This window comes from Zalophus californianus, chromosome 6 (assembly GCF_009762305.2).
Source record: "Zalophus californianus isolate mZalCal1 chromosome 6, mZalCal1.pri.v2, whole genome shotgun sequence".
NCBI lineage: Eukaryota > Metazoa > Chordata > Mammalia > Carnivora > Otariidae > Zalophus > Zalophus californianus.
Window position 1 is genome coordinate 111,236,896 of NC_045600.1, and position 15,306 is coordinate 111,252,201.

The following is a 15,306-nucleotide window of genomic DNA, read 5'->3' on the forward strand; positions in this document are numbered from 1 at the left end:
AGCAGTATAAAATTCTCTTCAAAACCATCCCAGCCACTATGTATTTTCACAAATAACCAGCATATGTACTTCTATCAATATAAATTAGTTTTACCTACTTTTGAACATTATATTAATAGTATCATATAATATGTAGACCATGAGTTGCCTTCATCCATTCTTGAACTTTATTATAAATAAAATAATACGGTATGTGTGCTTTTGTTTCTGGCTTCAACATCATGTCTGTGAGTAAAAATAGTTTAAGCTCATGTAGTATTCCATAAATAAATAGTTGACCCTTGAACAAGGGTTGAACCATGCAGGTCCAATTATATATATGTGGGTTTTTTTTCCCAATAAATACAGTACAGGGCACCTGGGTGGCTCAACTGGTTAAGCGTCTGCCTTTGGCTCTAGTCATGATCACAGGGTCCAGGGATGGAGCCCCGCATCGGACTCCCTGCTCAGCAGGAGTCTGCTTGTCCCTCTCCCTCTGCTCTTCCCCACCCTACTTCATACTCTCTCCCTCTCAAATAAATAAATAAAAGCTTTAAAACTAAATAAAGCCCTGCAAATGTATTTTCTTAACTTATAATTCTCTTAATAACATTTTCTTTTCTCTAACTTACTTTATTGTAAGAATACAGTATATAATACATATAACTTACAAAATAAGTGTTAATCAACAACAGTAGGCTTTAAGTAATTAAGTTATGGGGGAGTCAAAAGCTATACACAGATTTTCCACTGTGTGGGGGGAATTTTTTTTTTTTTTTAAAGATTCTATTTATTTAATTGACAGAGCAAGAGACACACACACAGTGAGAGCAGGAACACAAGCAGTGGGAGCGGGAGAGGGGGAAGCAGGCCTCCCGCCGAGCAGGGAGCCTGATGTGGGGCTCGATCCCAGGACCCCAGGACCTGAGCCGAAGGCAGTCGCTTAACCGACTGAGCCACCCAGGCGTCCCGGAGGGAATGTTTTTCAAGAGTCAACTGTATACCATAATTTATTTATACATTCTACTGCTGGGGGACATTTAGGTTTCTTCTAGTTTGGGGATATCTCAGTGCTGATATGAATGTTCTTTTATTTGTCTTTTGGCACAAACATCTATGTATTTGCTGGATCTTGGAGTATCTTGGAGTGGTACTGCTGAGTCATTAGAAATGCTTATGCTCAGATTTGATAAGAACTGCCAAATAACTTCAAGATAACTTATGTCAACTTATACTCCTACCAGTAATGTATTAAAGTCCAAGCTGCTCTACAACCTTGTTAGGATGTTTTTCATTTTAGCCATTCAAGTGGGTATATATCTCACTATGGTTTCAATTTGTATTTCCCTGATGATTAGTGAAGGTGGACACCTTTTCATGTTTATTGGTCTTTTGTCAAGTGCTTAAGCCATGTGCTCATTTTTCTATAGAGCTGACCATCTTTCTTAATGATTTTTAGATGCTTTTTACATACTGTAGATCCAAGATGGATGTACAAATTGCAAATGCATTCTCCCACTCTGTGGTAGATTATTCTTTGTTGGTTTGTTTGAATAATGAGTGAGTTTTGAATTTTATCTAATGTTTTTCCTCTTTAAGATAATCATATTATTTTATTTGTTCAATGTGAATTATATCACTTGATGTTTATTTTTTTCAGGGAGAAAATTTTTATTAATCTTAATTATAGTATAGTTAACATACACTGCTGTATTACTTTTAGGTGTACAATATAGTGATTCAACGATTCTATACAGTACTCAATGCTCATCATGGTAGGTGTACACTTAAACCTCTTCACCCATCTCTCCCATACCCCAATCAATCTCCCTTCCGGTAGCCATCAGTTTGTTCTGTATATTTAAGAGTCTGTTTTTTTGGTTTGTCTATTTTTTTCTTTGTTTTATTTCTGAAATTCCACATAAGAGTAAGATCATATGGTACTTGTCTTTTTCTTACTTCAGAGTTAGCATTATACCTTCTAGACCCATCCATGTTGTTGCAAATGGCAAGATTTCATTTTTATGGCCGAGTAATATTCCATTGTGGATATATACCACATATTCTTTATCCGTACACCTATCGATGGACAAGTGCTTGGGTCACTTCCATAATCTGGCTATTGAAAATAATGCAATAAACAAAGGGGTGCATATATCTTTTTGAATTAATGTTTTCATATTCATTGGGTAAATACAAAGTAGGGCAATTACAGGATCATGTGGTAATTTTATTTTTAGCTTTTTGAGGAACCTCCATACTGTTTTCCACAGTGGCTGCACCAAGTTTGCATTCCCACCAACACTGCACAAGGGTTTCTTCTTATCCATATTCTCGCCAACACTTGTTATTTCTTGCGTTTTTCAGTTTTAGCCATTCTGACAGGAATGAGGTGATATCTCACTGTGCTTTTCATCTACCTAATTTCCCTAATAGTGAGTAATGTTGAACATCTTTTCCTATATCTGATGGCCATCTGCATGTCTTCTTTGGAAAAATGCCTTTCATTTCTGTTTTTGTCTGATTGCTATGGCTAGGACTTCCAATACCATGTTGAATAAAAGCAGCAAAAGTGGACATTCTTGTCTTGTTCCTGACCTTAGGGGAAAAGCTCTCAATTTTTCCCCACTGTGTATGAGGTTAGCTGTGGGGTTTTCATATATGGCCTTTATTATGTTGAGGTATGTACACCCCCCCAAACCTACTTTACTGAAGTGTTTTTATCATGAATGGATGGAATACTTTGTCAAATTTTTTTCTGGACTATTGCAATGATCATATGGTTTTTATACTTTCTCTTGCTGATGTGATACAACATATTGATTTGCAAATACTGAACCACCCTTGTATCCCAGGAATAAGTCCCACTTGATCATGGTGAATGATTTTTTTAATGCATTGCTGAATTCACTTTGCTAATATTTTGTTGAGGATGTTTGCATCTATATTTATCAGAGATATTAGCCTGTAGTTCTCTTTTTCTGTACTGTCTTTATCTGGTTTTGGTATCAGGATAATGCTGGCCTCACAGAATGAATATGAAAGCTTTCCTTCTTCTTGTTTAGAATAGTTTGGAAGAATAGGTATTAATTATTCTTTAGATGTTTGGTATATTTCACCTGTGAAGCTGCCTGGTCCTGGATTATTTTGTTGGAAGTTTTTTTGTTTTGTTTTGAATTACTGATTCAATTTTGTTGCTGGTAACTGGTCTTTTCAAATTTTCTATTTCTTCCCGATTCAGTTTTGGAAGGCTATATATTTCTAGGATTTATCCATTTCTCTAGGTTGCCCAATTTGTTGGCATACGTTTTGTCACAATGTTCTCTTATAATCCTTTATATTTCTGTGGTGTTAGTGGTTATTTCTACTCTTTTATTTCTGATTTTATTTGAGTCCTTTTTTATTTTTTTTATGAGTTTGGCTAAAGGTTTATCAATTTTGTTGATCTTTTCCAGGAACCAGATACTGGTTTCATTGAACTGTTTTATTGGGTTTTTTTTTTTTTTTTAGTTTCTATTTCATTTATTTCTGGTCTATCTTTCTTTCTACTAGCTTTAGGTTTTATTTGTTGTTCTTTTTTAGTTCTTTGAGGTATAAGGATAGGTTGTTTATTTGACATGTTTCTTGCTTCTTGAAGTAGGCCTGTACTGCTCTAAACTTCTTTCTCAGAACAGGTTTTGCTGCATACTAAAGATTTTGGACTGTTTAGTTTTCATCTTCATTTATCTCCATGTATTTTTTTAAATTTCCCCTCTGATTTCTTCATCAAGAAGAAATGTTGACCCATTCATCGTTTAGTAGAATGTTATTTAACCTCCATGTATTTGTGTTCTTTCCAGATTTTTTCTTGTTGTTGATTGCTAGTTTCATCTTGCTGTGTTCAGAAAAGATACACAGTAGAACTTCAATCTTTTTGAATTTGTTGAGACTAATTTGTGGTCTAATATGTGATCTATTCTGTAGAATGTTCCATGTGTACTTGAAAGCAGTATGTATTCTGCTGTTTTAGGAATGGAATATTCTGAATATATCTTTTAGATCCATCTGGTCCAATGTGTCATTCAAAGTCACTGTTTCCTTGTTGATTTTCTGTCTGTATGATCTATCCATTAATGTAATGGGGTATCAAGTCCCTTTCTATTATTGTATTACTATTGATTACTTTGTTTGTTACCAGCTGCTTTATATATTTTGGGTGCTTCCATGTTGGGTGCATAAATATTTATAATTGTTATATCTTCTTGTCGGATTATTCCCTTTGATTATATAGTGTTTTTCTTTGTCTCTCAACAGTCTTTTTTTTTTTTAATTTTTTAAAACGTTTTTACTTATTTTTTTTGTACTCTTTATACCCAACATGGGGTTCAAATTCATGACCCGAGATCAAGAGTTGCATGCTTCTCCAAATGAGCAAGCCAGATGCCCCTAACAGTCTGTTTTAAAGTCCATTTTGTCCAATATAAGTATTGCTCTACCCTGGCTTTCTTTTCACTTCCATTTGCATGATAAATGCTTTTCTATCCTTTCACTTTCAATCTGCAAGTATCTTTAAGTTGGAAATGAGTCTGCTGTAGGAAGCATACACATGGGACTTGGTTTTGTCTTTTTTTTTAATTCATTCCATCACACCAAGTTTTTTGATTGGAGCATTTAGTCCATTTGCATTCTAAGTAAATACTGATAGGTATGTATTTACTGTCATTTTGTTAATTGTTTTATGGTTGCTTTTATAGTTCTTTTCTGTTCCTTTCTTCTCTTACTCTCTTCTCTCACGGTTTGCTAGCTTTCTTTAGTGATATGCTTGTATTCCTTTTTCTTTACTTTTTGTATATCCATTACCGGTTTGTAATTTGTGGTTACCATTAGGTTTATATATAACATCTTATGCATTTAGCACTCTATATTAAGTTGGTGGTCACTGAAATTTGACCCCATTCTTTACTCCTCACCACTCCCCATGTTTCAGGTATATAGTGTCACATTTTACATCTTTTGTTAGTCCCTTGGCTGATTTTTATAGGGACACTTATCTTTACTGCTTTATGCTTCCTATTTTTCTTACTACTCCTACTTATGGTCAGTCTTTCCTTTCCAGTCAGTCCCCTTTAACATTTTTGTAGGACTAGTGTAGTGGTGATGAATTCCTTTAACTTGTTTGTCTGGGAAACTCTTTATCTCTCCTTCTATTCTGACTCATAGCCTTGCTGGATAGAGTATTCTTGGTTGCAGGTTTTTTCTTTCAGCATTTTTCAATATGTCATGCCACTCAATTCTGGCCTTCAAAGTTTCTACTGAAAAATCAGCTGTTGGCCTTAAAGGGGTTCTCTTGTATGTATCTGTTTCCTCTTGCTGCTTTTAAAATTATCTCTTTATCAATAGTTTTGGCCATTTTAGTTACTATCTGCCTTCGTGTGTACCTCCTAGGGTTGATTTTGTTGGGGCCCCTCTGTTCTTCCTGGATCTGGATTTGTTTCCTTCTCCGTATTAGGGAAGTTTTCAACTGTTATTTCTTCAAATAGATTTTCTGCCCCCTTTTCTCTCTCTTCTCCTTCTGGAGTCCCTACTGTGTGAATGTCATTATGCATGATGGTGTTCCGAGTTCCCTTAGTCTATTTTCATTTACTATTTTTTTTTCTCTCCCCTGTTCAGTTAGCTTTCCATTACTCTGTCCTCCAGGCTGCTGACCTGTTCTTCTGCTTCCTCTAGTCTCCTATTTATTCCAACTAATGTATTTTAATTTCAGTTATTAGGTCCTTAATTTCTGATTGGTCCTTTTGCATGTTTTCTTTTGAGGATCTTACTGAGGTCCTCTACTCTTATCTCAAGTCCAGTGAGTATCTTTATGACCATTACTTTAAATTCCCTATCAGGCATATTACTTACCTCTGTTTCATTTAGTTCTCTTGCTGGGATTTTGTCCTGTTCTTTCATTTGGGACATATGAAAGTCTGTCTCCTCAGTTTGTCTAACTCTCTGTGTCTGTTTCTATGTGTTAGGAAAGTCAGCTACATCTCCTGCTCCTTAACGTGGTGGCTTTATGAAAAAGAGGTCTTGGGGCACCTGGGTGGCTCAGTCATTAAGTGTCTGCCTTCAGCTCAGGTCATGATCCCAGGTCCTGGGATCAAGCCCCACATCAGGCTCCCTCCTCAGAGGGAAGCCTTCTCCCTCTCCCACTCCCCCTGCTCGTGTTCCCTCTCTCGCTGTGTCTCTCTGTGTCAAATAAATAAATAAAATCTTTAAAAAAAAGAATGAAAGAGAGGTCTTATAATGGCCTACAATGCAATGTCCCCTGTTCACCACAACCTGTCTCCTTATGTGTGTTTTATGCACCCTGCTATTGTGACTGAGTCTTCAGTCCAGTCATCTACAATGGCTCGCTCTGCCTGTTGTGGGCAGGGTTGGTCCCTGTGTTGTTAGTGGGCCAGTCTGAGACCACCATGGACTTAGGTTGAAACAGACCAGGAGTTTGCCAGAGATGCGGTAGCACTGAAGTACAGGGCACTTTCCCTGTGTTGTCCCCTGAGAAGCTTTTGCTGGTGGGCAAGGCCTGCAGTTGGACATGATATCTGCCTCCAGCCCACTGTTGGGGCTGCAACTGTACTGGTGTGTCTGGTTATGTTTCACTCTCTCCGGAGCAGGAAACGCTTTGGAGTGGTGCTGGCTCCTGTCAGGGCCACTTGCACACTACCAGTCTCATGGTACCACTTTGGATGGGCTCTGGCCAACAGTGTATTGGAGGGGGCATTTCCACAGGAGAACATGGGGGCAGGTGCACCAACAGCAAGCTAGGAGGAGAGTGCTGTTGCAGCACCCTAGTTCTCGGAGATGTCTGTGTATCTAGGCTGGAGGCAGGGAAGAAAATGATACCCACCTACTCTTCTGTTCTTGAAGAAGTCCCCCAAAGATCCCTGCCTCTCCAGCATATGTTCTGAGATTAGGAAATAAATCTCCTTCCCATATATCCCAGGCATTTTTCAAAAACTGCTGCTTCTATGCTTTATCTCAGCAGGACTGTTTGTTATTCTATCTCTTTAAATGTGAGGGCTCCACCTTCCTGGTTCCCCCAGAACCAACCTTAAATTTCCAAGTACTTGAGGATTGTCTAGTTATCTTTATGTTGATTTAGAGCTTAATTCCACTCTGGTCAAAAATTGTACTCTCAATTATTTTCAATCCTCTCAAATTTGTAGAGACTTCCTTTTTGACCCAACATATGATCAATTTTCTCAAATGTTCCGTGTACTTGAAAAGACTGATTCAGGCAGTTGTAAGATGCAGGGTTCAATACACATCAACTAGTTCAAATTTTTTCATCCTGTTTTTCATATCATTTATATCCTTACTAAATTTTTGTCCGTCAGGTATTGAAGCAATAATATTAAGACAAGTTGGAATTTTCATATCTCCCTGACAGGTTGACCATTTTATCATTATGAAACACCTTTATCAGAAGTAATGTTTCTCTGCCTTAAACTACACCTTGATATTAGTATAGCTACACCATCTTTCTACTGGTTAGTCTTTGCATGCTCTATCTATCCTTTTGCTTTTAACCTTTCTGTATCTTTATATTTAAGTATGTTGCTTGTTAACAGCATATCATTTGAGAATTTTCAGTTGGTTTTAACCTAGTCTTTTAATTGGAAGTATCTTGCCTATTAACATTCAAAGTAATCACCAATATATTTGGACTTATACCTACCAATCTATGTATTTTCTTTACTGACCTAATTTGTTTGTTTCTCTCATCTTGTCTTTGTTTACATTTAAGAACCTTTCATTCTTTCCTGTATGTTTCTCATGTTTATTTCTGTATTTCCAACTCCAATTTTTCTTTCCTTAGCAATGTGAAACTACAGAAAAATCTAATCTTTTTTTCCTGTTTAGCTTCTTAGCCTTTTACCCCATGTAGCTTAAGAACTCAAAAAATGCCTTGAGGGAAAAACCTCTAAATTTCAGGGTTATGTCTGGATCATGGTCCCTCAAGTCCTGGCAATCCGAAACTCCAACTTTCGTCTCCATAGCTCTATGCGATTCCTAAAAGTTTTGCTGACTTCTCTAAGTTTTGAATGTGGCCCTCTACCCAGAACCTTGGTTTCTTGTCCTACAACAAAAATTGACAAACTCCCAATAGTAGAAAAACAACCCACAGACACAGATTCATCACTCTGCAATTATCTTCTCTCTTGGATCTATACCCCAAAAGTCCAATCTGCCTGGGCAGCTCTCTGATGTGTAGTAACATTTTCTTCCAATGTTCTTAGCATGGATAGTAGTCTGCCACAAGCTATTCCATCTTAGTTGGAAGCACATGTCCATGTACAGATGCAAATTCTGTACATGGACTGTAAACAACACACACACACACACACACACACACATTTATAGTACAGTTCAGATTTGCACAGTATTGTCATGACTGTCAGTATATGACTAATAAGTAAAAAAAAAATACGATTATATATCAATAAAAGCCTGCAATCTTTCAAAACTCATTGCTTCCTTGAAGATGAAGTATCAGAGTACATGTTTAGTGTCTTTTAGATCTCTGTCTGTGTATCCAAGTAGAAATATGTAAAAACACCAATGAGCTGGTGGATTTTGCTGTAATGTTAAAATCTTTATAGTTATAGCCTACCACTTTCAAGACAATTCCTAGGAAGGCTTATGAGTATTTAATGAGGTAGGAAATCTTTAAAAGCAGTGTTTTAATAAACTGTCAGCAGTGAAACCAGTTTAGTAGCTCTCCCAAGTAGTAAAGGTAAATATAGTTCCAGGAAAATCAATTCAATTATACAAATATATCCTGATATATATATATATATGTATGTGTGTATATATATATATATATATATATATATATATATATATATATGCTAGATCATGACATAAAATATATTTCTGTGATTTGTGGTCAAAAAGTTTAAAAACCACTGCTCTATAAAACCATCAAAGAGGACTTGATTTCTTTCACAAGGCAGAAAAGATCAACAGATCTGTTATTTACTACTCACAGGTGATAATTTCTTACCTTTTTAGAGCACTTGGCTGTGGTTTTCAGACAGCATTTCTTATGGCAAGCATATTTGCATACTGAAAAACAGGATAGGAATGCAGCACTTTTAGAAGTCTGTACATCAATGACAAGAATTTAAAAAAGTTTACAACTTTATTTTGGACATAAATTTTTTCTTTAAATCTGATACTGCTGTAATATCATATACATACTTGGTATGGTATTACAATATAAAAGGATTTAGCCCATTCTATTTAGAACAATGAAGTTGAAAAACATGCCTAAAATTTCTAACAACTGTCTATGAAAAAGCTTTGAATCTTTCAAGACTGCCTGCTTCTCCCCCTGCTCCCACTATATTCCTACAGAATACTTTCTTTCTGACTTGATTCACAAATTAGTCTTTATGCTCCCCTAATATGCCTGCTCTACAATCTATTAAAGTGCCAGAAATACCAATTAAGAATCATTCCAATGGGTAAGAAAGACATTACTGCCAAAGACCCTTACTAAAATGAAAACAAAGTACATAGCACATTAAGATAGAAGAAAAGCCTTATTATCTTAGAAAGTCCAGAATAGAGCTCTGAGGAACCAGAACATAAACAATATCAGTTGTGACTGGGAAGACAAGATAAAGAAAATGTTCAGAAGAGAAATTATTCCTTGGAGCAACAGAGAACAGGGTGGCTAGGCAGTTGATAGGTGGGAAGAAGCAGTGAGAGAATACTGAAATGTATTTGAACTAAGTCATTTTGCTACACCAGCTCTAGCTCCTGGATATCAACACCTAAATATCCTTCTTGAACTTCTAAAGTATAACTTGTGGGGTTTTCAAAGCTGAAAGGGAGGCCATATCATTCTGCTGATGAAATCACCAGTATAATCACAAAGAAAGTTACTTAATTCTATTAAGAAATCAAACCAAGCTCACCCAAGTCATAAAAAAAGCAGATTTTTTTACATTTTCAGTTTCAAAACACAGAGAAAATTATGCCAAACCTACAAGATTCAAACATTCAACAGTCAAGTTAATGGCAAACCACTTCCCATTTTGTTCTCACTATAATTTTTTAGACTACTAATAATAAAACAAAAAAGAAACCACTGTTGAACGAACAAGTGAACATATCTAGCAATAGTGGTGATTTCACTATGGCAAACATGACTTTCATCCTTGTCCTACTGGACAAACCCTTCCTAATATTTCATTCATTCAATTCTGGCCCACTAGTAAGCAAAACCTCACAGAATTACTGAAAGCACCAGAGTAGATGTATGGCATGACAGAAGTGGAAGCTAAAGGTCCTCTGTAAGCCAGAATGAAGGTGACCTAAAAAAAAGTTTCAACTCACATTCTAGGGCTTATATATTCTAATGAAAAGATTAGAGTAGAAAAAAGTATCTTTTTTATAATTAGGTTATAATTAGGTTATAATCTAATAATTTTTTCATTAATTCATCCATCCATCTACCCAACAAAAACTTATCAAAACTTGTAATACCAGAACTGTTCTAGGTACTGGTGATACAGAAGAAACAATTAAGTTTCCTGACCTTACAGAGCATACATTCTAGTGGACAGACTGAAAACAAGAAAACAAATACTTAATATAATTTTGTGTAGTGATAAGTGCTATGAAGACTATAAAGCTGGGTAAGGGGACAAAGAATTAGGGGACCAAGTGGCATTTTAGATATGACAGTAAGGAAAGAGTTCTCTAAGAGGTAACATTTGGATGGAGACATAGATTAACTGAAATAGTCAAACTAATATCTGGGAGAAGAGCATTTCAGATAAAGTAAGCTGCAAGTACAATGAGCAAACAACACCAAAATATCTAGTTTGGCTAGAGAGTAGGTGAAAGAGCATAGCAAGAGGAGGCTAAAGAATCAGGAAATGTAAATTACCCCTTTATGTTAAAAAAGATATGAGTAAACTTAGAAAACAGAAATGTTAAGTGGTTAAAAAAACTCCTCAAAGATCACTCATACTGGCTAATAAATACAGTAACGGTATGGTGAGAGGGTAGGTGTCTTCCCTCAGAGCAGCTCTTCCTCTGGCTTCAGAGAAGTTCAGACTGAGTCCTCAGGTTACTAGATGTGGATAAAAAGCTTCTAGAAGAGTTGCTTGGCCGTAAGTCCAGAGAGCAGGGACAGGACCCTTCTTAGCCACAGCTTAAAGTGGGACCCCTGGGAACCTGGGAAGTCAGTTCAGGTCTCTGGACTTTATTTTGTGCTTCAAAGAATGGATATACAGGGATCTCACAAAGTACATGAGTTCTGCCAGATGTGACAAGGTTTTATAGCAAAAAGAAGATTCATGGTGAAATGTCTGCAATTGCTGCAATGAATTCCTTAAAAAAAAAAAAAATCACTCATACTTACATTTGCAAACAGAGGCTCGGTCCATTATCCATATCAAAGAAGAACAGTACTCACAGTATGTAGGGATGCTATACTGGGTAGCTTTAAAGATGTGACCATTGTGCTCTTCCACCTGAATGAAAAAATATAGCTATATGTTAAAGCCAACATAGTAAATGTTGCCCTAACACGGTCAGCCAGTGGGGAATCCTTCAATCCCCTGTTAAGTCTTCAATGGACACTTATTCCAGGAATAAACACGATCTTCTGAGAAAATAAATAAAAGCAATACATTTGGTCCCTGCTTTCAAAAAGCTAACAATCTGGTAGGGAAACAAGACCAACTTGTATGAAAATTAGAAAGCAATGCTATAAACATAAGAGAACTGTCTTATGTGGCTCTGAATCAGCATGTAAAATAATAAAAGAAATGGTCCTCAAATTTTATTTTAGCCTCAAGAGCCTTTTACATTTTTGAAAATTATTACTGGTCTCAAAGAACTTCAGTTTATATGAGTCATACCTATTGATATATACTGTATTAGAAATTAAAACTGAAAGAAATTTTAAGTATTTTTCCAATTCACTTAACATTAACATTAAACATAGTACATGCTAACCTAAGTAACATTTTCATGAAAAACAACTATATATTTAAACCAAAGTGGTGACAAAAGGGGTATTGTTTTACATTTTTGTAAATCTCTTTTATGTCTGGCTTAATGAAAGAAAACTAGATCCATTATCTGCATTTCTGGTATCCATTTCTGCATTCAATCTGTTGGCACCAAGTTTAGTTTGAAATACATGAAGAAAATCCACCTTCATACAGACATAAAATTGGAAAATGGGACAATTTAATTGTCCTTTTGGATAATAATATAACATCAAAATTCTACAAATGGTAACTTAAAAGTTAACTGAGATATGGAATCTAAAACCACACCAAGGAACTCTTCATAAAATCCATTGTTCTGGGCTTCATTAAAATGTACAACTTTTACTTTGAAGTAGCATTAAAAAAATAAAGATAAGCCACAGACTCAGAGAAAATCTATGCAAATTGTTTCTGTAATAAAGGACTTCTACCTAGAATATATGAAGAACTGTTACAACTCAGTAACGAGAAGATAACTTGAATTAAAAATGGGTAAAAGAGACGCCCGGGTGGCTCAGTAGGTTAAGTGGCTGCCTTCAGCTCAGGTCATGATCTCAGGGTCCTGGGACTAAGTCCACCGTTGGGCTCCCTGCTCAGCAGGGAGTCTGCTTCTCCCTCTGCCCCTCCCCCTGCTTGTGCTCTCTCTCTCTCTCAAATAAATACTTTAAAAAAAATGGACAAAATAGTTAACAGTTTATCAAAGAAGTACAAATGGCCAAAAGACACAGAAAAAGATGCTTAAAAGTATTAGTCATCTGGGAAACGCATGATGAGATACCACTGCGTGCCCAATAGAATGGCTATAATTAAAAAGGAAACAACTTCCATTGGTAAGGATGTGAAGAGACTAGACCTCTCAGATATTGCAGTTGGAATTGTAAAATGGTGCACTCACTTGGAAAACAAGTAATTTTTGAAAATGTTAAACAGAGTTATCATATGACCCAGAAATACCACTTTTAAGTTTATAACTAAGAGAACTAACTGAAAACATATGTCTACACGAAAACCTATACAAGAATGTTTATAGCAGCATTATTCATAATTGTCAAAAAACAGAAATGACCCAAATACCCCATCAAATGATAAAAGGATAAGTAGAATGTGGTATATCCACACAATGGGATAGTATTTAAGCACTAAAAAAGACCAAACTACTGATACACACAACATGGATAAACCTCAAAAAAACATGCTAAGAAGCCACATGCAGAAGACTACACATTCTATGATTTCATTTATAGGATTCCATTCTACAGTAAAACTACAGAAACAGATAGTACATTAGCAGTTGCCTACAGCTGGAGATAGTAAAGGGCAAGGACTGCAAACTGGCACAAAAAATCCTTTTATAATGATGTAAATGTTCTAAAAGTGGACTGAGATGATGATTATGACTATATAAATTTACTAAAAATCACTGAATTGTATACTCAGAAGGGATATACTACATTGGAAGTACATTTGCCTCAAGCTGTTTGAAAAAACCTACTAGTCTATTCTGTACTTCAAATGGACATTTTACCTATACATGGTTTTATAGTGTTAGGCATTGGTCACCTGGAAAATACTGGTTCACTGAGTTATGCAACTCTTCTAAATGTTGACACATTTCATTATACTCTATCAAAAGGTCACATTCCTTCATATTACCACCAATCTCATCAGAAAATTCTTTACAGGAAAGTTGTCACACTCAGAAGTTTTCTACAATTCTAATTTTTGTTTGAAAGCTTAAACTTTACAAATATTAACAAATATTGTTAGGTGTTTTCCTTAAAGTGACAGAGTCACTTAATTCATTTTCAAAAAATGTCTGCCAAGTACCCAAGTCCAAATGAGAATAGCCTTGTCAATAAAGTAAAAGTGATGTTCTATGAAAAAAGTTGCTAGAAACACATGTTGATACAAAAACTTGTACACAAATGTTCACAGCAGCATTACTCCTAAGAGTCAAAAAGTGGAAAAACCCCAAAGTCCATAAACTGACCAATGGGTAAATAAAATGAAGTGTATCTATACAGTGGAATATTATTTGGTTATAAAAAGGGATGAAATACTACACATGCCACAACATGAATGAATCCTGAGAACAGTATGCTAAGTGAAAGAAGACACATAAAAAAGGCCAATATTTTATGATTTTTTTTTTACCAATATGAAATGTCCACAAAAACAAAATCCACTGAGACAGAAGGTGATTGGTAGTTGTCAGGACTGGAGGAAGAGAGAATGGGAATGACTGCTTAATGAGTAGGGACTTTCTTTTGCAGGTAATGAAAATGTTCTAGAATTATATAGTGGTGGTAGTTGCCCAATATAGTCAATATACTAAAACCCACTAAAGTATATACTTTAAATGGTTGAAATGGTGAATTTTAGGTCACATGAATTGTCACAGTTTTTTAAAACTTCAGAAGTTTTTTAAAACAAGATCAGTTTACAGTTCCATTATACAAGTGCTTTTTTTTTTTTTGAGACAACCATCATATGCAGCTATAGCATACTTCCCATTCCCATCTGGAGAAACTGCCTTGATTTGTGCTAAGTTGTCAGCCGTTCGCTCATGATTCCTTTTGTTCAACTCAGTGAAAAAGGAAAATAATGCCATTATTATTATGAAAATAGCTTTAATTTTGCGAAATCCCTGAAAGTAGCCCAGAAACTCCTGCATAGCACTTTGAAAACTACTAGATTAAAGAGTTTATATAAGTACAGAAAAAGCATAGAAGGATAAAGACCATACTGTTAACTACAATGATTATCTCTGCTGAGATAAAACACCCAGTAATAAATATAGCATGAAATAATTAAAAACTATATATGAAAAGCTTCAAAACCCACTTAATGGACACAAAAATGGACTTGCACAGATAAAAAGATAAAAAATCATAAAGATGTCAGTTCTCTGTATGTTAATTTATAAATACAAGGTAATCCAAGTAAAAGTACTACTAGATTTCTTCCCCTCAAACAGATGACTGAATTCAAAGCTAATATGGAAAAACAAAGATAGCTAGAAAAGATCTGAAAAAGAAAATTGGGGGTACGCCTGGGTGGCTCAGTCAGTTAAGCATCTGCCTTTGGCTCAAGTCATGGTCTCGGGTTCCTGGGATGGAGCCCTGCATGAGACTCCCTGGCTCAGCGAGAGAGAGAAGGGCGGGGGGGGGGGGGGGGGGGAAGAGAGAGAGAATGTGTGTGTGTGCGCGCTCTCTCTCTCAAATAAATAAAATCAATATTTAAAAAAAGAAAAAGAAAACTAGGGAGGACTTAGCCAGATAATAAA

At 35.8% G+C, this 15,306-nt stretch overlaps 1 protein-coding gene across 11 annotated transcripts in view; it reads right to left on the reverse strand.

Moving 5' to 3' along the window:
- The window catches only part of MYO9A (myosin IXA), a 347,057-nt gene that overhangs the window by 49,421 nt on the left and 282,330 nt on the right, over window positions 1-15,306 (reverse strand). For all 11 annotated transcript variants that reach the window (XM_027572325.2, XM_027572329.1, XM_027572328.1 and 8 more), the window contains 2 exons: window positions 11,384-11,495; window positions 9,011-9,072 (listed from right to left, as the gene is read on the reverse strand). In XM_027572325.2, the coding sequence (XP_027428126.1) occupies window positions 9,011-9,072; window positions 11,384-11,495 (174 nt within the window). The remainder of the gene's footprint in view (window positions 1-9,010; window positions 9,073-11,383; window positions 11,496-15,306) is intronic.